Source organism: Amblyraja radiata, chromosome 7 (genome assembly GCF_010909765.2).
Source record: "Amblyraja radiata isolate CabotCenter1 chromosome 7, sAmbRad1.1.pri, whole genome shotgun sequence".
NCBI lineage: Eukaryota > Metazoa > Chordata > Chondrichthyes > Rajiformes > Rajidae > Amblyraja > Amblyraja radiata.
The window spans coordinates 38301780-38324552 of NC_045962.1; the positions used below are offsets into that span (position 1 = coordinate 38301780).

At 46.6% G+C, this 22773-nt stretch overlaps 1 protein-coding gene across 2 annotated transcripts in view; it reads right to left on the minus strand.

Annotated features, from left to right (window-relative positions):
* LOC116975306 (minichromosome maintenance complex component 3 associated protein) overlaps window positions 1-22773 on the minus strand; it is a 64131-nt gene that overhangs the window by 35948 nt on the left and 5410 nt on the right. For both annotated transcript variants that reach the window (XM_033024224.1, XM_033024223.1), the window contains exons 4-10: window positions 22161-22293; window positions 17956-18158; window positions 15788-15927; window positions 14009-14206; window positions 11862-12130; window positions 4974-5136; window positions 1707-1867 (exon numbers count right to left, since the gene is read on the minus strand). In XM_033024224.1, coding sequence (XP_032880115.1) covers window positions 1707-1867; window positions 4974-5136; window positions 11862-12130; window positions 14009-14206; window positions 15788-15927; window positions 17956-18158; window positions 22161-22293 — 1267 coding nt within the window. The remainder of the gene's footprint in view (window positions 1-1706; window positions 1868-4973; window positions 5137-11861; window positions 12131-14008; window positions 14207-15787; window positions 15928-17955; window positions 18159-22160; window positions 22294-22773) is intronic.

A 22773-nucleotide genomic window follows, 5' to 3' on the forward strand; every position in this document is an offset into this window, starting at 1 on the left:
AATTCCATCGCGGAGCTGGACGATGCCTTACTGGGGATCGCCGTGTTGAAGCTCCGGAGTGTTGGGCCTGCTGTTTAACACCATGGAGCTGTGGTCTGCGGAGTTTCTAGCCGCGGGGCGTAGCTGATATAACATCGCGGAGTCCTGGGATCCTTTGCCGAGGGTCGCCAGCGTTGAATCTCTGACCAGCTCAGCCTCAGTTAGGAAGCGGCCGATTCGGAAACTCCAAGCCGCTGAGAGTGTTCTCCGTTCCAACGTCGGAGTTCCGATCATCCCGGCAAGAGGGCCTGAACATCAGGCCGCCGTAGCTGCGACTGCGGAGGGCTCAAAGGCCCCGACCACGGGTGAACAAAGAGGAAGTTGGCTGAGCTTTATTGCCTTCCCTCACAGTGGGAAACGTTGATTCTGCTGTGTGGGGATGTTTATGTTAAATTCTATCGTGTATTGTGTTCTTTTTATTCGTATGGCTGTATGGTAACTCAAATCTCACTGTACCAATTGGTGCATGTGATAATAAATGTAACGAACTTGAACATACACAACAGTAGTAACATCAAAATTGATAACAATACAATGAAAGAATAAAAAGGGATGATAAAGAGTAGTAAAAAAGTCAAATGAAGCAATTAAGCAGCAACGGAAATCAAGACTGAATTAACAAAGGGAGAGGGAAATGAAAAAGATCCAAACATCTCAAAACAATTTAGTTTGGCATCATTCACAAGAATGATGGTGGGATTATTGAGCAAATGGATAACCTAGGAATTAAAAAATAAAGAATGTGCAGCTAGGATTCAAAAATAATTCATGATCATAGCCTTAAAGTATTACATTAGCTAGATAATATCAATGAACTTCCACAAGTCTTTGAAATTATAATCCATAGTAAACAAGGGTCAGAATAAGAACGTCAGGGAAATAGATAAGTTGACTAAAAAAAGTCAAGATAATAAAGCTAGGTGTGGAGTAGTAGCAATTTGTTAGGTACCTAAATGCTCAGATTCTTTGCCATCTAACCATTTGGAAATCTCAACACCTGACACCTGTTGTTTTTGCATTTTTCACATCCAGACCCTGGTTCCCACGCTCCCCATCCACTCACCAGGGCCCCGGTTCCTACACTCCCTGTCAGGTTGCCTGTGATCAGGCAGGCACAAAGGAATATTTTTTGAGTGAGATTGGAATCATGAGCAATAAAAATGTCAGAAATGAATTTAATAGAGAATTCAGTGGAAGCCAGATAGCGATTAGAATTTGAAAATAGCTTCTACAGGAGACGTTTAGGCAAATTTAAGGGAAGATTAGAACATTAGGGTTGCATATGATTATGGAGACTCAGGTAAATCATGAACATTGGTTTGGCCCAAATACCCAAATGACAAAGTGTCTGTGGTAAAACGCGATCATTTGGAGGTTTCAGGATGAAAATTGGATCAGTTGAGCTTTTCAATATTGAGCACCATGTGAGGACTAGAAGTCTAAAGGCAAGGAGAGTCCATTACACAAGCAATGCAAAGAATTGAAGTAACAGACCACAAGATAATCCAGGATGATTTACCATTTCAGCATTCATACAATCTCTTTTAACCTCAAAATAACACAATAGCTGCATATTCCACAGTTATAAAACAACAAATTGATAAATACAGATGGTAAAAACTGGAAATATAGATAGTTTTAATGTCTGGTTTCTTTCTGAAACTTACCAATCACTCACACTTAGTCCATAGTCCCTAGCAAATTCAGCTGCTTCTCCACAGTCTTTAAACAGCAGCATTCTAACAAGAGTATCCATTGGAAACATTGTGGATCGCTGAGAGCTCACCGTGAGAGCAACATTCAAAGCTTTGAGAGCTTCACGACGAACCTGAAACAAAAAACAATCATACATTGTGGAAGAATGCTGTCTGAGTAGCTTTCATCCACATCAGCTAGGCAGATCAGTAGCACTCAGCAGGCCATCACAGAGGATCACCCTCATGCTTGGTTAAAAGTCAGCCGTCAGATGCAAAATTTATTTGTCTCTGTATTACTTCCCCAGGCTCCTCACAATATCACAGCAATAAATGAACAAAAATAGGGAATACAGTCTCCCAAATGTGTCCTACCATTAGAAAAAGATTGATCCAGATTTTAAATTAACATTCTGGAGAGGGATTGAGAAGATTTACCAGGATGTTTCCTATATTCCTTGACACCTATAAAATCTATCTACAGACTTCCTGGACAAAGAATTCCAAAGATTCACTACCCTCCAGATGAAGACATTTCTTCTGTCATTGAATCATACAGCACTGGTGAGCCCTTACAGCCTACCGTGTTCATGTGATTGTAATGCCTATCTATGCAAATCTTCTTTGCCTGCATTAGACCCATATCTCTCTGCGCCTTTCCTATCCAAGTATCAGTACAAATGTCCTTTAAACTTGTAATTGCATCGGCCTCTACTAGTTCTGGCAGCTCATTCCAGATATTTACTACCAGCTGTGTGAAAAACGTGTTGTTCAAATTTCGACCTTTCATCCTAAACCAGTGCCTACTAATTCAGCTCTGGGAGAAGGAATCTGACCATCTCCTCCTGAAGGATGAGGGGACACATTGAAACTTACTGTTACTACCGACTACTGAAAGACCTGGATAGAGTGGATGTTTACACTAGTGGGAGAGTCTAGGGCCGTAGGTCATAGCCTCAGAATTAAAAGACGTTACTTTAGGAAGGAGATGAGGAGGAATTTCTTCAATCAGAGGGTTGTGAATCTGTGGAATTCATTGTCACAGAAGGCTGTTGAGGCCAAGTCAATGAATATTAAGGCAGAGATAGATACATAGATAAGAACGTGTCAGGGGTTATGGGGAGAAGGCAGGAGAATGGGATTGAGAGGGAAAGATAGATCAGCCATGATTGAAAATGGCAGAGACTTGATGGGCCGAATGGCCTAATTCTTCTCCTATCACTTATGACCATGAATCTGCTATGTTTTCCTAAGTGTTCAGTTACTACTTCCTTAAAAATAGACTCCAGTATTACCCTAAAGTTTATAGTTCTCTACTTTTTGCCTCTTTTTTTCTTGAATGGCAGGGTTTTTGTTGAATCTTGCCTCTTTTTTCTTGAATGGTCAGTTCGCTACCTGACAACGAATTAAAATCTATGAAATGTTAAAATATGACATTAAGTGCATCTACCAGCTCCACTGCCACCTTTAAAACTATAGAATGTGCGTCATCAGATCTGGGAAGTAATCACCTTTCAGTGCACCTTAATTAAAGCACACGGCATTGGGGGTTCAGTATTGATGTGGATAGAGAACTGGCTGGCAAACAGGAAGCAAAGAGTAGGAGTAAACGGGTCCTTTTCACAATGGCGGGCAGTGACTAGTGGGGTGCCGCAAGGCTCAGTGCTGGGACCCCAGCTATTTACAATATATATTAATGATCTGGATGAGGGAATTGAAGGCAATATCTCCAAGTTTGCGGATGACACTAAGCTGGGGGGCAGTGTTAGCTGTGAGGAGGATGCTAGGAGACTGCAAGGTGACTTGGATAGGCTGGGTGAGTGGGCAAATGTTTGGCAGATGCAGTATAATATGGATAAATGTGAGGTTATCCATTTTGGTGGCAAAAACAGGAAAGCAGACTATTATCTAAATGGTGGCCAATTAGGAAAAGGGGAGATGCAGCGAGACCTGGGTGTCATGGTACACCAGTCATTGAAAGTAGGCATGCAGGTGCAGCAGGCAGTGAAGAAAGCGAATGGTATGTTAGCTTTCATAGCAAAAGGATTTGAGTATAGGAGCAGGGAGGTTCTACTGCAGTTGTACAGGGTCTTGGTGAGGCCACACCTGGAGTATTGCGTACAGTTTTGGTCTCCAAATCTGAGGAAGGACATTATTGCCATAGAGGGAGTGCAGAGAAGGTTCACCAGACTGATTCCTGGGATGTCAGGACTGTCTTATGAAGAAAGACTGGATAGACTTGGTTTATACTCTCTAGAATTTAGGAGATTGAGAGGGGATCTTATAGAAACTTACAAAATTCTTAAGGGGTTGGACAGGCTAGATACAGGAAGATTGTTCCCGATGTTGGGGAAGTCCAGGACAAGGGGTCACAGCTTAAGGATAAGGGGGAAATCCTTTAAAACCGAGATGAGAAAAACTTTTTTCACACAGAGAGTGGTGAATCTCTGGAACTCTCTGCCACAGAGGGTAGTTGAGGCCAGTTCATTGGCTATATTTAAGTGGGAGTTAGATGTGGCCCTTGTGGCTAAGGGGATCAGAGGGTACGGAGAGAAGGCAGGTACGGGATACTGAGTTGGATGATCAGCTATGATCATATTGAATGGCGGTGCAGGCTCGAAGGGCCGAATGGCCTACTCCTGCACCTAATTTCTATGTTTCTATGTTTCTCCTGTGCTAGTTTTTTAGCTAATGATTACCCCAAGTTCCTTATTTAGTCTGTTGAATTTCTCTCCTTTATCCTGATTTCCCTCTATAAATTTTCATCTCCGGCTGTAAGGGACCCAAATTAGCATTTGATAAACATAGCCTTTTTACATATGTTTAATAGTTCAAAAAGTCATTAAAAAATTAGTTTATTATATTCACTCATTATGACCTACTCATAAAACTCAGGAAGAATTGACTGAGTCAAGGGCTGGCAGAAGGGGCCGTCATTATTGTATTCTCTGTTTGGTTTAGTCAGTATTCTCTCTGTAAAGTTGGGCGTGAACAGGCTCAAAAGCAAGATCCCCTTTGCTATAATTCTCACTCAGTGACAAGCCAGCAACAAATACATTCTGCTTCGAGGCGGTGGTTGTTCTGAGGCAAAGCTCTCACAGATAAAAAGCAAATCACAAGACCACTAAATGAAAAAAAACTTTCAATATCCTTCTTTGACAATCAAACAACTCCTCTAGCATGCATTAGTTTATAGTTTATAAATTAATATTTCACAGCTCAGCAGGTGATTAGCCATACCTGTTTGAAATAACGATGCAGTATACAGGCACTGAGGTAGGAGGCTGCCTTAACCAATTTGAAAAAACGTACAAAGTTGTTGCTGTTTAGAGCAGCAAATGCCTGGACAGCCAACTTCACCCCTGGGGAGTTCCGGATGATTGGACGGAGCTGTTGGACTTCCCTGGAAAATTAAAGAACAAACAAGCATGTTGAGTCAGCAAATCTGTGCCACTGAGGTAGCGGTTGACGGTGCCTGTTTAGCAAGTTAATGAAAAAGGAAATAATGAATCTCTTTTTTCCCCAATGGGTATTTTCTTTTCATGAACATCTGAATGAAGAATCTTCCTTCCAAATGTGATGATTTAATTTTAGCGTAGTTACAGGGTAAAATATCTTGTGCTTTGTATACTGAATAATCAAGCTCGGTTTCATTGTATTTGACATCAAACACACCTAGCCTTCATCAACCTCTTCTGTTCAATTAATGAAGGAAGCTGAATTCCGCCATAATAATGCTTTGTTAATATGACCATGCAGTTCTTCCTCTACTCTACAAAATGGCGGCAGCGCGGCCACACCATGACGCCCTGTGTCTCCCTAGAATGGGAAAAATAGCGACGATCCCCTTACCTGTTTCAAGGCTGCTCACTCGGAGCAGTCTTGTATCCATCTCGTACAGCCGACAGGAACTTCTGGACTTCGGTTCCTGCGGCTGCAACAACTTTCTGGGCGATCTCCGTCTTCCTTCTGAGCTCATCAGAGCAACAGAGCACCCGACTGGAGACCGCCAGGTGAGTCGCGGGGTTGGAGACCGCCATCCGACCCGGCGGTCCTCACCCGACCCGCGGCCCTCACCCGACCCTCGGCCCTCACCCGACCCTCGGCCCTCACCCGACCCGCGGCCCTCACCCGACCCGCGGCCCTCACCCGACCCTCGGCCCTCACCCGACCCGCGGCCCTCACCCGACCCTCGGCCCTCACCCGACCCGCGGAGCCCAACCGACCCTCGGTCCTCACCCGACCCGCGGAGCCCAACCGACACTCGGTCCTCACCCGACCCTCGGCCCTCACCCGACCCGCGGCCCTCACCCGACCCGCGGAGCCAAACCGACCCTCGGCCCTCACCCGACCCACGGAGCACACCCGACCCTCGGCCCTCACCCGACCCGCGGAGCTCACCTGACCCTCGGTCCTCACCCGCCCCGCGGAGCCCAACCGACCCGCGGCCCTCACCCGACCCGCGGCCCTCACCCGACCCGCGGCCCTCACCCGACCCGCGGAGCCCAACCGACCCGCGGCCCTCACCCGACCCACGGAGCACACCCGACCCTTGGCCCTCACCCGACCCGCGGAGCTCACCTGACCCTCGGTCCTCACCCGCCCCGCGGAGCCCAACCGACCCGCGGCCCTCACCCGACCCGCGGCCCTCACCCGACCCGCGGCCCTCACCCGACCCGCGGAGCCCAACCGACCCGCGGCCCTCACCCGACCCGCGGCCCACACCCGACCCTCGGTCCTCACCCGACCTGCGGAGTTCACCCGACCCTCGGCCCTCACCCGACCCGCGGCCCTCACCCGACCCTCGGTCCTCACCCGACCAGCGGCCTCACCCGACCTGCGGAGTTCACCCGACCCTCGGCCCTCACCCGACCCTCGGTCCTCACCCGACCAGTGGCCTCACCCGACCTGCGGAGTTCACCCGACCCTCGGCCCTCACCCGACCCGCGGAGCCCAACCGGCCCTCACCCGACCCGCGGAGCTCACCCGACCCTCGGCCCTCACCCGACCCTCACCCGACCCTCGGCCCTCACCCGACCCGCGGAGCTCACCCGACCCGCGGAGCTCACCCGACCCGCGGAGCTCACCCGACCCACCGAGCCCAACCGACACTCGGTCCTCACCCGACCCTCGGTCCTCACCCGACCCGCGGAGCCCACCCGACCCTCGGCCCTCACCCGACCCGCGGCCCTCACCCGACCCTCGGTCCTCACCCGACCCGCGGAGCTCACCCGACACTCGGTCCTCATCCGACCCGCGGAGCCCAACCGACCCGCGGCCCTCACCCGACCCGCGGCCCTCACCCGACCCTCGGTCCTCACCCGACCCGCGGAGCCCAACCGACACTCGGTCCTCACCCGACCCGCGGCCCTCACCCGACCCGCGGCCCTCACCCGACCCGCGGCCCTCACCCGACCCTCAGCCCTCACCCGACCCGCGGAGCCCAACCGGCCCTCACCCAACCCGCGGAGCTCACCCGACCATCGGCCCTCACCCGACCCGCGGCCCTCACCCGACCCACGGCCCTCACCCGACCCGCGGAGCTCAACCGTCCCGCGGAGCTCAACCGTCCCGCGGAGCTGGAGAACGCCAGGTGAGCCCCGGAGCTGGAGAACGCCACCCGACCCGTGGAGCTCGCCTGACCCACGCAGCTGGAGAACAACACCCGACGCGTGGAGCTGGAGAACACCGTGGAGCTGGAGAACGCCACCCGACCCGTGGAGCTCACCTGACCCACGCAGCTGGAGAACAACACCCGACCCGTGGAGCTGGAGAACGCTACCCGACCCGTGGAGCTCACCTGACCCTCGCAGCTGGAGAACACCACCCGACCCGTGGAGCTGGAGAACACCGCGGAGCTGGAGACCGCCACCCGACCCGCTGGGCTGGAGAACGCCAGGTAAGCCCCGGGGCTGGAGACCATCAGCAGAGCCGCGGGGCTGAAGACCGCCTGCGGAGCCACGGAGACGCAGACGCGGAGCAACGGAGCAGCAGAACACCAGCGCGCACCAAGCCAGCTCAGCCGACCAAAAGCAACAACAGACGGCGACGCGTACGAAAACACCGCCGGGGACGCAGAGGTGGGTTAAAGGCCAGGTTAGAGCTAGCCCCACACAGGGTAGCGATTCCTAGCCCTTTTCCTCGCCAACGTGCGCTCACTGGCAAACAAAATGGACGAACTCTGGCTAAGGATCATCTCCCACAACTGGATCAAGGACTGCAACATCCTGATCTTCACGGAAACTTGGCTCAACACTGACGTTCCTGACAGCGCCATCCAGCTATCGGGGCGTCATTTACTCCGAGCGGACAGGACATCAGACTCCGGTAAGACCAGAGGTGGGGGTCTGTGCATTTATGTAAATAAAGCATGGTGCATGGACTCCACCATCATCGAGAGTTACTGCTCAGCTAACCTTGAGTTCCTCTTGGTTAGATGCAGACCGTTCTATCTGCCCAGAGAGTTCACCTCCACTGTTGTGACTGCAGCCTATATCCCTCCTGATGCTAATGCCAAGCTTGCAATGAAAGAGCTGCATACTGCCATTAGCAATCAACAGACGCACAACCCCGAGGCAGCCTTCATTTGTTGCGGGTGACTTCAATCACTCTAACCTGAAGACTGTACTCCCCAAATTCCACCAACATGTCTCCTTCCCCACTAGAGTAGACTAGACACTGGACAAAGTCTATACCAACATGGCTGAAGCTTACAAAGCCATCCCCCTCCCCCACCTTGGTCAGTCTGATCACGTCTCATTGTTCCTGCTCCCTAAGTACTCCCCACTCATCAGACGGGTTAAACCAACTGTGAGGACAGTTAAAGTCTGGTCAGAGGAAGCGGACTTCTCACTTCAGCAGTGTTTTGGAAACACTGACTGGAAGGCGTTTGCAGCCCAGGCCACCCTTGACTCCCACACGGACATTGATTCCTACACATCCTCTGTTCTGGACTTTATAAACTCCACCATCAATAGTGTCACCTCCCTCAAACAGGTGACCATATTCCCGAATCAGAAGCCAAGGATGAACAGCGAGGTCAGGCTACTGCTGAAAGCACGGGACACCGCTTTCAGGTCAGGCGATGCTCGAGCCTACAGTTCAGCCAGGGCTAACCTGAAGAGGGGCATCAAGAAGGCCAAGCACTGCCATAAGCTCAGGATTGAGGAGCACTTCAACAACAACTCCGACCCCCGACGCATGTGGCAAGGCATCCAGGCCATCACGGACTACAGACCCTCCAACACCACCCCCACATCCAGCGACGCCTCCTTCCTTGAGGAGCTTAATCACTTCTATGGCCGCTTCGACAGGGACAATCTAGAGACAGCCATCAAGGCTGTGCCACCTGCCGATCACCAACCCCTCACACTCACCCCCTACGACGTATACGTGGCACTGAGTAGGACTAATGCACGTAAAGCTGCTGGCCCTGACGGCATCCCCAGGCGCGTGCTCAGGGCCTGTGCTGCGCAGCTGACAGACGTCTGGACTGACATCTTCAACCTGTCACTTGCCCAAGCAGTTGTCCCCACGTGCCTTAAAACCACCTCCATCGTGCCAGTGCCAAAACACTCCACTGCGGCAAGCCTCAACGACTTCCGCCCAGTTGCACTTACCCCCATCATCACCAAGTACTTCGAGAGGCTGGTCCTAGCACACCTCAAAAGCTGCCTACCCCCCACACTGGATCCCTATCAGTTTGCCTACCGCAAGAACAGGAGTACGGAGGATGCCATCTCAACGGTACTTCACTCCGCCCTCTCCCACCTCGACAACAGAGACACTTACGTAAGAATGCTGTTCATCGATTACAGCTCAGCATTCAACACCATTATACCATCAAAACTGATCACCAAACTCGGTAACCTGGGCATCGACCCCTCCCTCTGCAACTGGATACTGGAATTTCTAACCAACAGACCCCAGTCCGTTAGGTTAGACAAGCACACCTCTTCAACCCTCACCCTGAACACCGGCGTTCCACAGGGCTGTGTGCTGAGCCCCCTCCTCTACTCCCTCTTCACCTATGACTGCACACCTGTACATGGTACTAACACCATCATCAAGTATGCAGATGATACAACGGTGATTGGCCTCATCAGCAACAACGATGAGTCGGCCTACAGGGAGGAGGTCCAGCACTTAGCAGCATGGTGCGCTGACAACAACCTGGCCCTTAACTCCAAGAAGACCAAGGAGCTCATTGTAGACTTCAGGAAGTCCAGGGGCGGCACGCACACCCCCATCCACATTAACGGGACGGAGGTGGAACGTGTTTCTAGCTTCAGGTTCCTGGGAGTCAACATCTCCGATGACCTCTCTTGGACCCACAATACCTCAACTCTGATCAAGAAGGCTCACCAGCGTCTCTTCTTCCTGAGGAGACTGAAGAAGGTCCATCTGTCTCCTCAGATCCTGGTGAACTTCTACCGCTGCACCATCGAGAGCATCCTTACCAACTGCATCACAGTATGGTATGGCAACTGCTCTGTCTCCGACCGGAAGGCATTGCAGAGGGTGGTGAAAATTGCCCAACGCATCACCGGTTCCTCGCTCCCCTCCATTGTCCAAAGCAAGCGTTGTCTGCGGAGGGCACTCAGCATCGCCAAGGACTGCTCTCACCCCAACCATGGACTGTTTACCCTCCTACCATCCGGGAAACGCTACAGGTCTCTCCGTTGCCGAACCAGCAGGTCCAGGAACAGCTTCTTCCCGGCGGCTGTCACTCTACTCAACAACGTACCTCGGTGACTGCCAATCACCCCCCCCCGGACACATTATTATTTATTCAAATCATTTGCTATGTCGCTCTTCCAGGGAGATGCTAAATGCATTTCGTTGTCTCTGTACTGTACACTGACAATGACAATTAAAATTGAATCTGAATCTGAATTTGGCCTGTTGACAATACCGAACAAGATGACATATGAATCTGTGGGTCCAGAGGACGTGGCTGAGATTTTAACTGATCATTTCACATTAGTCCCTACGAAGGAAAATTAGGTTCCTGGAGTGTTAAGGAAAATGTAATAAAAATTCTGGACAAGCTAACAATGGGAGATTTAATTATTCAAAGCGTTAGGTTGCTAACTACCCAAGCAGAATACAAGGTGTTGTTTGGAGCAATCATCAGGAGTGAAGTTAGTTAGCAACCATGGGTAAGTCTGGATTGACCACAAAAGGCCACAATTGCAAAACAGTGTCTGATTCTGGTCACCACCGTTCAGAGGGGGCACAAAGATCCGAGAGAGACAGAAGAGAAAAGATTTACCAGAATAGATGAAGGAATGAGGAAAACAGCTATAATATTGGACTAGAGATTTGCTTATTTCAGAACAAAAATGATTGATGGGAACATAAAAATCACAATGGGCTCAGAAAAAGGGAATTAGCGAGAAGCTGCACCCATTAATGGACACTGATTCATAGTAATGAAGCAAGATCCGAGATGAGAAAAACAGTTGTCATGATCTGGAACCCATTGGGGATGACAATTCAGGGATGATTGGGTTAACGTATGACAAGCCATTTGGCGCCTCTCGGCCTGTACTCGCTGATGTTTAGAATGATGAGGGGGGATGACCTCAATCAAACTCACTGAATAATGAAAGGCCTGGATAGGGTGGATGTGGAGAGGGTGTTTCCACTCACTGGAGAGTCTCGGACCCGAGACCTCAGAATAAAGGTACGTACTTTTAGAAAGGAGATGAGGATGAATTTATTTAGCCATAATGGGGTGAATCTGTGGAGGCCAAGACTTTTGAGTATTTTAAAGCAGAGATTGACAGGTTTTTGATTAGTAATGGTGTCAGAGGTTACAGTGAGAAGACAGGAGAATGAAGATGAGAGGGAAAAAAATCGATCAGCCATGACTGGATCGTGGAGTAGACCCAATGGGCCAAATTCATAATTTCTGCTCCTATGACTTATGAACTTATTCCCTTCAAAGTTGTGAAAACAGGTGCTCCAAAAGCTATCATCATAGATTTGACGAAATGAGAGTGGAAAAAAAAGGCACAGATTAGGGGAAGGAGTTGAGGATTGGGACAGTGCCATAACGGTACAACATGATGGTATCATTTCACTATGCAGCAAGCACACTGAAAATAAATATCTCCTGCTTACCGGAGAATATCTCCCTCATTGAGATTGAGCAGAACATGGTAGCCACGGAATTCTGCCTCATTCTCACAGTAGATATCCTTGTTGGCTAAATCCTGGTACATTTCTTTCAGACTTTGCAAACACTTAGTCAGGTTTTCATCGTTTATCTTAGCATCATAAGTGGACATTGGCTCCTCACAGAGATGATGACTGCAGTGGATATGGAATCGTGTACACTTTTCAATTAGGGCCACAATTGGCTTATCACAAAGGTGCTGTTGTGTAATATCCTGTAAGAAAAATAAAACTATCAATGGAAAGACACTTTACAAATGAATACAAAAGTATAGGGGTTGGAAATCTGATACTAGAGAGCATAGTTGAATGGAGACACAAGAAACTGCAGATGCTGGAATCTTGAGCAAAACACAAAGTGCTGGAGTAACTCAGCACCATGTTTTGAGCATAGGTTGGAGTGAGAGGGAAAATATTTGAAGGTAACTCAGGGGGAGTATCTTTCCACACAGGAGATTATATGAATATGGAATGAGGTGCCAGAGGAAGCTGTGAAGTCAGGCACAATTAACATTGAAAGGACATTTGGGCAGGACAGGATTTAAAGAAATATGGGCCAAATACCAGCAAATGGAAGGCACAGTTGTACATGACGTTGATAAGGCTGCACTTGGGAGTATTGCATTTAGTTTTGGTCACCCTGCTGTGGGAATGATGCCAGTAAGCTAAAAACACATAGAGAAGATTTACAAGGATCTTGCCAGGACTCAAGGGGCTGAGCTATTGAGAGCAGTTAAGCAGGCTAGTACTTTATTCTTTGGAGCGCAGGTGGCTGAGGGGTGCTCTTATTGAGGTGTGTAAGATCATGAGAGGAATAGATATAGTTGATGTACAGAGTCTTATACTCAGAATAGGAGAAACAAGTATTTTTAATAATAATAATAATAATAAATTGAATTTATATAGCGCTTTTCAAGGACTCAAAGTCACTTTACAAGGCAAGGCAAACAAAAAACAAAAACAAAACAAAACAAAAACAGAACACAAACAAGAACATAAGAGGCAATAGCAGACGGAGAAGCGGCGAACAAACAGCGCCAGCGTCCTCTCCGCGCAGCGTCCTTTCAGCTAAAACATAACAATAATAAAGATCTTTAACATAAAAAACATCCCCCCACAATGGTTTCCATTATGAGGGAAGGCACAATGTCCAGTCCCCATCCCCAGTTCACCCATAGTCGGGCCTATTGATGCCTCCACAGTTGCCTCTACGGATGCCCGATGTTCCAGGCCGTTCTAGCCAGTTGATGGTGCTCCGGCGTCGGGAGAGTCCTCTCAGCGGCTTGGGACACCTGGAACGGCCGCCTCCTTACCGGAGACCGCGGCTTCCGAAGCCAACAAGGCCGCGCCGGTTGGAGCATTTCCACTGGCGATCTCGTCGCGAGATCCCAGGCTCCCGGTGTAAAGTTCGGCGCCGCCGCCCGCGGCTGGCCGCTCCACAGTCCCGCGATGTTTTTTCTCGGCGGTTCTTTAGCTCACCGGAGCTCCAGCGCGGCGACCCGGGCAGGGCATCGCCCACTCCACTCCGCGATAGTGCTCCAGCGCTGTGCCGCCGCCGAAGCCGAGGTTCTGGGCGGTCCCCGACAGTAAAACGCCACTCCAGGCCCGCTGGTAGGCCGCGAGGATGGGTCGACGGTGCAGCCCGGAGAAAAGCTGCCTCTCCGACCAGGTAGGGACCCTAGAAAGAAGTTTCCCCCTTCCCCCCCCCCCCCTCCCCCCACATAAAAAAGTCTAGACCTCCTAAAAACAAAACACTAAAACTCACTAAAAATAAAAAAAAGAGTGAAAAAGACAGACAGCTGCTGGCTAGGCAGCCATACACAGGACGGCGCCCCCTGCACCATTTTTACATTGGTCAACGCAATTGTTTGCTTTTAAAATGACAAGTACGTTACTGGCCTCAAACATTCCATTTCTAAATGAACAGAAATAACCATTGCGCTGCAGCGATCTGGATTTACCCCCTCTTTACCCCTGGTAAGCATTAATTGGAGGACCTTGTCACCCTGCGTACTTATATCAATAACTTTCTTAGTTGGAAATATATACAAGTCCGTGCAGAGACAGGATAATGCCAGACATTACCAACTTACCTTTCTTACACCACGAGTTCGATTCCATACAAAGTCATACCAGTCCCGATAATTGCCCTCACCCAGATCCATGATCTTGGTCACTAAATAATCCATAGTTAATTTCAACACAGAGGCAGGGCGAAGTTCATGGGGCAGAGGTTCTTCTTGATCAGCTGATGATCTGCTATACTCCTTGATTGCAGCTTCATGGTTAACCTGTGGTGTAAGAAACAAACATTAACACGCAATGAACGAGGCTTCAACGTTCAATAACCCAGACAACGTTAGATAGTTTACTAGATGGAGCAGACAAATTTGGCACTACACGGCAAAATATGCTGTGTCCTTGGTAACTTAGACTATTGCTGTACTATAACAGCTCAATATGGTGAATCTATGCAGCAAAGCTACATGGGACGCAGACAAGTCTCTACACAGCTGCTTACAGCTACATAATTAACAAAGAATATTGAAAGTCCATCAACACTGACATAGCCTACAGGTTCTTTTCAGTAGACTGTTCAAACTAAAATCGGAACTAGTAACAATGGAAAATGCAACACCCAAGGGAGCATAAGAAATAGGTACAGAAAGAGGCTAATCGGTCTCTCAAGCCTTCTACGCTAGTCAGTTCATGTTGTTAATTTCCTGTTCACGAAGAGTGTGGCCCTTGCAAAAAACAATGGGAAGTAGTAAAGCTGAGGAAGAGGGGATAAGGCTGGAGTGGGTGAAGGGAATGGAGGTCAAGATGGTTAATGTCACTTTGGAAGCTAGAAATAAAAAGATCGTGAGGTTAAAAGTCCAAGAAAAGAGAGAAGTGTTGGGGCAAGAGAAAGGGTCATCATTGGGGCTGAGGTCTCCTTGCTATAGAAATAGGCACGGAGACTGCAATTGAAGAGCTGAACATCATACCCGACTTGGACCTCGAGATGTGGACACAGGGGTACAAAGGCGAGGACAGACTGTTCAGTGTCAGAGACAGGGGGAGAGGGTCAGAGTTTATGTTAGCTTTCAAGTATGTTTTTGTGACTACAAAGTCAGGCTGTTATTTGACCAGTAATTTCTTCCAATTGAGATATTAAGATTTCTGAAGTTGACTGGGCTGAGAGGAAATAGCTTGCTGCTGGATAATCTGTCTAGTTGTATGCTCTCTCTGTATGGATATGGCAGTTAACGATAAAACAGAGTTGCTTGCTGGGTCACTTCAGATGGTGGTCAAGATTCTCCCATGTTGATTAAGTTGGAATCATATAATGGCCAGACCAGAAAAGAATGGCAGAGTTGCTTCTCTATTGGTGAGACAGACAGGAGTTTAACACGATCCAGTAGTTTTTGTCATTATCATTACTAAGACTAACCATTTTTATTTAATAAAAATCAAGATTGTCAATGAAATTAAGATTACACGGTAACTATGTTGTGATATTAATCTAGGATTGTTTCTGTGGAAGCTTAGCTGCTGTGTCCCCATGTCACCTAAACTTATTTATTTCTTTAGCAAGTTATTTTTCTCATACATGTTATATCTTCCCTACTTGTTACTTCAGCAATTTATTAGCATTGGAAATTATACCCAACCACATACATAGTAAAGCTCTGATAATCCAGCATCAATTGTTCAAAAATACTGATTATTTTGACACCTACTGTAGCTTATTCATCAGTCCAGAATGTGAGCCAATTGCCCAGCATCCAAACAGGGTGCACAGCCAGAACTGGAGTATGGCTGGTCTGGACTGTGAGCTGGAATGATTTACAGGTACATGGAATAAGAAAATCGAAAATTTAAAAACTGACCTTGTCAGTGCCAGCCATGATCTCAAAAGAACTGAGCTGGTATCTTGTCTCTCTCATGTAGCGTTCCTTCTCCGGGCACATGTCCATGCAGGTCCCCACCAAAGCTTTAGCTTTTTCCAGATCAGTTCTTTTCACTCGGTCTGCAAAGAAATACAACGATACATCTCAATATTTGAGTGTGAAAGTCTATGTAATCACCCCATCTTGTATTGTGCCTAAGTCCAGCTGTTATCATCCAAAAATGCAGCATTTTCTAACAGACAACACCCCAAATCTTCCTTTAGGTTCTTCTTTGGGATTTGGCAAGGCCCACATGTACTGCCCATCTTTTGAGCTGATGGTGAGCCACCCTCTTGAATGATTGCAGTCCATGTGCTCCCTCTATGCTGCTGGATACAGCCAATATGAAGGATCAGTGATGCAAGTGAACTCGACATGGAACAGGGAGAGGAACTTGCAGGTGGCAGTGTTAATACACCCACACTAGTTGTGTCCCTCAATTAGGAGGAGCGGTTGCACATACAAAAGTGCAGTTCTTGAGGAAATCATGGTGTGTTACTCCTGCAACATTATAGCCGAGGTATATCAATAACAGAGGGAGAAAACATTTAAGATGGTGGATAGAGTGCCAGCCACAGGGATTGTGGTGGGGTAGTCCACAGTAGTATTGGGGTTAAACATCAAAGGGAGATGATTAGACACTCTCCTTTTGGTGTGGTATGAATGTTACATCACTTATCAGGCCATGCCTGAATTTTGAAGAGGCCTTGCTGCATTAGAAGCATGGACTGCTTCATTATCAAACATTAATTTTCTGTCCTTAAAATGAAGGCAACGTTATTGATACCCCAGCTAAAGACCAGTGGGCCTTGAATACTACCCCAATAATTACCTGCTGTGATAGCCTGGGACTGAGATAAGTAGAACTTCGCCTCTCAAGCCTTCTTATTCACACATACCCATTAACAACACAAGCCTTGAAATTCATACTGTGCCTGTAAAGCTGCAGCAGGTAAGAATTTCATTTTGTCGTTCCCTGTGCACATGGCAATTAAACACTCATGATCCAATCCCCCAGACTCTACAGCTCAACTGCACACGTGGGGAAATGTAGAACAGTTAATTAACCTACCAACCAGCATACCATTGAGACATGGGAAGAAACCAGAGCACCCAGATGAAATCCAAGCAGTCACTGGAAGGATGTGCAAACTCCAAACTGACAACGCCCAAGATCAGGATTGAATCTGGATCACTGGAACTATGGCTCTACAGCTATGACACGGAACCATTCATAAACCAAAGTAATCAACACCTCCATCACTTTGAAGAGGATTTAGAGCTGATTGTGGAGGCAGCGACATTTATAGCCATGTGGGACGGCTCAACAAAGGTGGGTGACGGTAAATGACTTCAATCATTGGGACAAGGAATTTTTGAAAAAACTGTAAGATTTATAATTTTATAAAGAATAGAATAATTTTTTTACGGGTGATAACTATTTTAATTATTAATTTCAGATAGATCCCCCATTAAATAAATATGCCGACTTGAAATTTTACTAATAACCATCGGGACATGTGGTACAGATTGCAAATTGTCCCCAATGTGTCGGATTGTGCTAGTGTCCGGGTGATCTATGTTCAGCGCAGACAGTGGGCCGAAGGGCCTGTTTCCGCACTGTATCTCCAAACTAAAACTAAACTGAGACAACCTATCTCTAATTTGGTGGTGACATGCAAAATACATATGTGCAAATTTATTTGAATCAATTTTATTGCAAACGTAAAAGGCAAACCTTGTTACGTTTCTATTCACCAAAATTTGTGGCAGAAGCTCTCAAATGCTCCACAACAAATCTGGGAAAATGGCCCTCTGTTACCCTGCCCGCAAAGACCCACACTTCCACCACTCCTTTTATGTCACAAGGAACAATGCATGGTTACTTTCACAGCTATTGAGATAAAATTTAACTTTGGACTCAATGTGAAAGCGGGAATATTGAAAAATGTAACAAAATGCATTAATGGAACACCAAAATAGATAAATCAGAGCAATGGGGTGAAGGTGGAAATAAATAGGACAAATAACACAAAGAACTGAGGGGGTTCAGTCAACAGGTATATGGTCTAGTCATTGAACATTTTTTTCTTTAAAGAACACGTTACCTTGTCTCATTAACTTGTCTCGTTGGTCCAGTACTCTATATTTCTCCTCAGGATTAGCAGCAATTGTGCCAATCAGGTGACTGAGAGAAGAAGGTAGAGTCACCATATGCTCAGATACCAACATCTGATCTTCTATCTCTGTTGATTGCTGAGATTCATTCTCTAATTTTTGACTCTTAATGGGTGCACTCTTAACTGGTGACCTACAGAACAAAGAATTAATAAAAGGCTGAACTTGTTTTTAAGCCATTTCTTGCCATTATTGTTCATTATGCCCTTAGAGAATATTGGATCATACGTAGTTGTCACGTTATCCATCACTGACAGATAAACCACATCACTTCATTCCTGCATTACACTCACAAGCTAAATGTGACCAAGGATCTACCTTACCTGATCTCACCCAGCATCAGCAAAATCCATTCCTGCATAAATTCATCCAGTTTTTAGGAAGCAGTGTCTAAAGAATTAAAGATTAATTGCTGCAGAGAATCCTGTAGATGGTGCATACCATAGCCACAGTGTATAGAGTAATTAAAGGTATGAAGTGCTGCCATTCAACCATCTTTGATGCTAGATTTGTCTTCTAATTCATTTGCTGCACAATATTTGCTTTGTAGCCACAATGTGCAGCTGTGGTTCATTAGTTACCATTGTTTTCAATGGTGACTCCACCTGCCACTGCCCAGGAAATTTACTTTGATAGGACAAAACAAAGATATTGCTTTTGAAACTGCACAAGACGTCTGAGAAAAAATAGGATTTGTCTCTCAAAAGCCACCATCTTGGTAACGTGGTTAGGAAGAGTGGCTTTTACATCCACCTACCTGAAGCTGGACAAGTCCCCCACCAGTCCACAGTGCAAGGAGCTAAGATACATAATTTGAAAATGAAAAAAAACATTTTTACTCAAGGTAAATTCAAGCAGTGAGCCAGGTATAATAAATTCTCAGTGTGAATCCGCAACAAAGCATTAATGCATCACCCATGACCTGGACACTAGCAGCAACCAGTTCAGATGATCATTCGCTGATGAGATTTCCATGCTGCAATGTCACATAACCTTGTTAGATTGATGGTAAACATCACAAGACAAATAAACTCATTACTACATCACTGAAATCTCAAGACTTAATTGGGCAAAGTGCTTAGTTGAAATCAAGTCAAGTTATTTTTATTTCTATAGCATATTTAAAAAACTCTTGTTGGCCAAAGTGCTTTACATTGGTGGAGGTATTAATGTTATACAACATTGGTTCATAGATTAAGTACATACATAAATACATACATATAGCCCTCCCTCAGAGGAAGTCAAGAAAGGCTTGAGAGTAAAGATGAGTTTTAAGTCTCGACTTAAAGGAGTCGATGGAGGGGGCAGTTCTGATGGGAACAGGGATGCTGTTCCACAATCTAGGAGCTGCAACCGCAAAGGCGCGGTCGCCCCTGAGCTTATCCCTAGACCGCGAGATGTTCAGTAACCCCAAGTCGGCCGATCTGAGGGACCTGGAGGTGGTGTGGTGGGTAAGCAGACTTTTGATGTAGGTGGGGGCAGGCCCGTTAAGGGCTTTGTAGTCATAAAGAAGGATCTTGAAATTTATTCGGAAACTGCACAGGGAGCCAGTGGAGAGAGGCCAGAATCGGGGTGATGTGGTCCTTTTTTGGGTGCCCGTCAGGAGTCTCGCTGCGGCGTTTTGGACCAGTTGCAGGCAGGACAGGGAAGATTGGCTGATGCCAGTGTAAAGGGAGTTGCAGTAATCGAGACGGGAGGAGATAAATGTGTGGATGATCTTTTCGAGGTCATCAAAGTGGAGGAATTGTTTTATTTTAGCTATCGTCCGAAGCTGGAAGAAGCTAGCTTTTACTACAGCATTGACTTGTTTGTCAAATTTCAATACTGAGTCAAATATCATGCCAAGGTTTTTGACGTGAGGTTTGAGTAATGGGGTAAGGCTTCCAAGGCTGCCTGCTAACATTTTGATTGAGTCCGAAATGGCTCGAAACGAATACCATCAACACAAAAAAGCCTCAACATTTTTGTCCTTCCCATTAAAGCTCAGCTAACTGGTATATTGAAAACTCCTGGACTCTTGAAAAAAAATATTTTCTGTAAACGTGTGTGGTTCCAACTGATAAGGCTGAATTAAGTTAAAAATATAAGAAGATATTAAATTGATTCCTGGGCTAGCTTACAGCTTATATTTAGTCTCAAATTAGGCTTGCCTCAGATTGCGGTGTGTGAGATAATGAATACTATAACATTTGTCTCCCAAGTGACGAGAGAGGAAGCAGAGAAAAAGCTAGATCGATCTCTTTGATGTAAAATGCCTTGCACCAAATGTCCGATGTTTATGAGGGAGAGGGTGACGAGAGAAGGAGCTAGATTGATCTCTTTGATATGTAAAATGCCTTGCACCAAGTGTCCGATGTTTATGAGGGAGGGGGTGACGAGAGAGGAGAAGCTAGATTGATCTACGTGATTTTGACAAATTCCTTTGATGTGATGCATTCTGTAGAAACCTTTATTTTCCTGTACCTCTGACCATGACTAATGTCTGTGGAATGTGCTAAGGTGACAAAAAAACACTATGTAATACGATGTAATTCTGTTGTTCGGAGAAGTGAATGAGGACGGTGAAGTGTCTGTAATTGCTCACTTGGCTAGTTCTCCCTCCCTGCCATCGGCCGATAATAAGTAAATTTTGAACTGGTCTACCAAACGTTTGTGTGTTGTCTGTTTATTAAGAAGTGAACCTGTTTAGTTGTTAGAAAAGTAACTTTTTCACAACTGCTCAAACTTGTAGGTGCTTGAAGTGAATATAAATGATCAAACATACAAGAAATGTGCCAACAGGTTTAGTTCAGAAATACAGCGTGGAAACAGTTCCTTCGGCCCATGTCCATGCCAACCAACGATCACCCATACATTAATTTGTTATCCCAGTTTCGCACCCACTCCCTACACACTAGCTTTCTCTGCTCCGCCGCTTCCTCCTGCGCTTCCCATCGCTCTGTCCACTCCGCCGCTCCCTCCTCTCCCGGAGTCGCCGACATATTCCACCTTGGAAGATGTCGGCGACTGCAGGGGAGAGACGGCAGAGCCACGACTGACAGACAAGAAGCGGTAAATGGTTGGGTTGGGGGGGGGGGAGAGCCCCATGGTGAACATGCATGTCTTTCGATGGCTGCAGCCTGAAGAAAGAGCTAACAGCCAGGGGCTACAACATGGGCCACAACAGCCACATCAATCAGACCGTGCAGTGGGTGAAGAAGTGCTCACTGGTGTCGACCAGCAGCATCTGCTCCTAGTTTTAAGGAGAAACAACACAAAGTGCTGGAGTAACTCAGCCGTCTAAATCAGTCTGAAAAAGGGTCCTGACATCACCTATCCATGTTCCACAGAGATGCTTCCTGACCTGCTAAGTTACTCCAGCACTTTGTGTCCTTTTGTGTATTACCCATCATCTGCAGTTCTTTGTTTCAACTACACACAGTGAGAATACCGTACACAGTTATAGCGGTCAGCAAAAAAAGACACCAGTCCTCCCCCAAGGTCCGTTATAATGAGGGATTACTGTATTTTATACCCACTAAAATTCCTTCATGGCCACTTTATTACATTTCCCAATTTTGCAATCTTGATCTGTTATGAAATCTAATGCAACATGGCTATATTTTATTATCCCTTGTCCATAATGATGTGGCTGACTTCAGACGTGGCAAGTTTTGGAGATTAACAACTATGCAGCACAGAGAATACAACTTAAATAGTTCCTTCAAATTATTACCCATCTAAAGTGTGCTTGTGCGCACAGGCAAGAACCCAAATATATTCTGCTGCTCTTGATTAAATGTCCTAACACTGATCAACTAGATTCTCACAAAGAACAGATATGACAACTTGTTACTGGACAGTGGTTTCATTGACAAGAGAGATTGTTCATACTCACAATAAAAAAAAAGTTGAGACATAAAAGTAATGAAAGGTGGAAGTAAAAAGCAACCTAAATATCAAAGCTGCAGCACACTATTCTGGATCACCATTCACCCCCAAATGCATGTTAGCAGGATTGTGCACTCCGAAGACAAGCTCCAAGTCATACCCAAATCTCCAGCATCACTAATAGTCAGAAGGAAAAGTCAATTCCCCTAAGCTTTAACAGACAACTCCTTGGAAGGTGCACAAGACATGTTTTAAATTGTGTCACCTGTTTGCAGTACTTCCTACAGCAGAAGCTTTTACAGTAGGATTGTGTAAAGGTGAATGCTCCAAATTGGGTTTGTCCTTGTCATCTCCTTTTGGTTTCTCCGTTTCTTCCCATGAAGTTTTCTTTCCAGGACCTGACAAGATGAAAGGCAAGGTAGTTATAACTTTGCATATGTGATAACAGAACAATAGCAATTGCTCATCTTCATTTCACCAAGCCTATACATGCAGGCTGTTGGGGATCATCTTGGAAAATTCTAGTCTTAGCCAAGCCTGCAGTTACATCATAACCCCACCAATGGCAGAATAAAGAACTGACAGGGAACCACAATGTAGTCCATATAAACTGACAACCTAGACAGAGTTTCTATTCCCTTCTATTTCTATTTACTGATAGTCTATTAAAAATAGAGACATAGTATCATGGTCATACAACACAGAAACTTGCGGCGTAGACTATACGGGCGAATAGCCTAATTCTGTTCCCATGAACTATGAAACAGACCCCGTGGCCCAACCCGCCCCTACCAATTAATACAATGAATGTACTAAGCTAATGGTTCAAAGTACGTCATAAATTTACATTGATGTTGCCCAAAGCAACACCAAGGTTG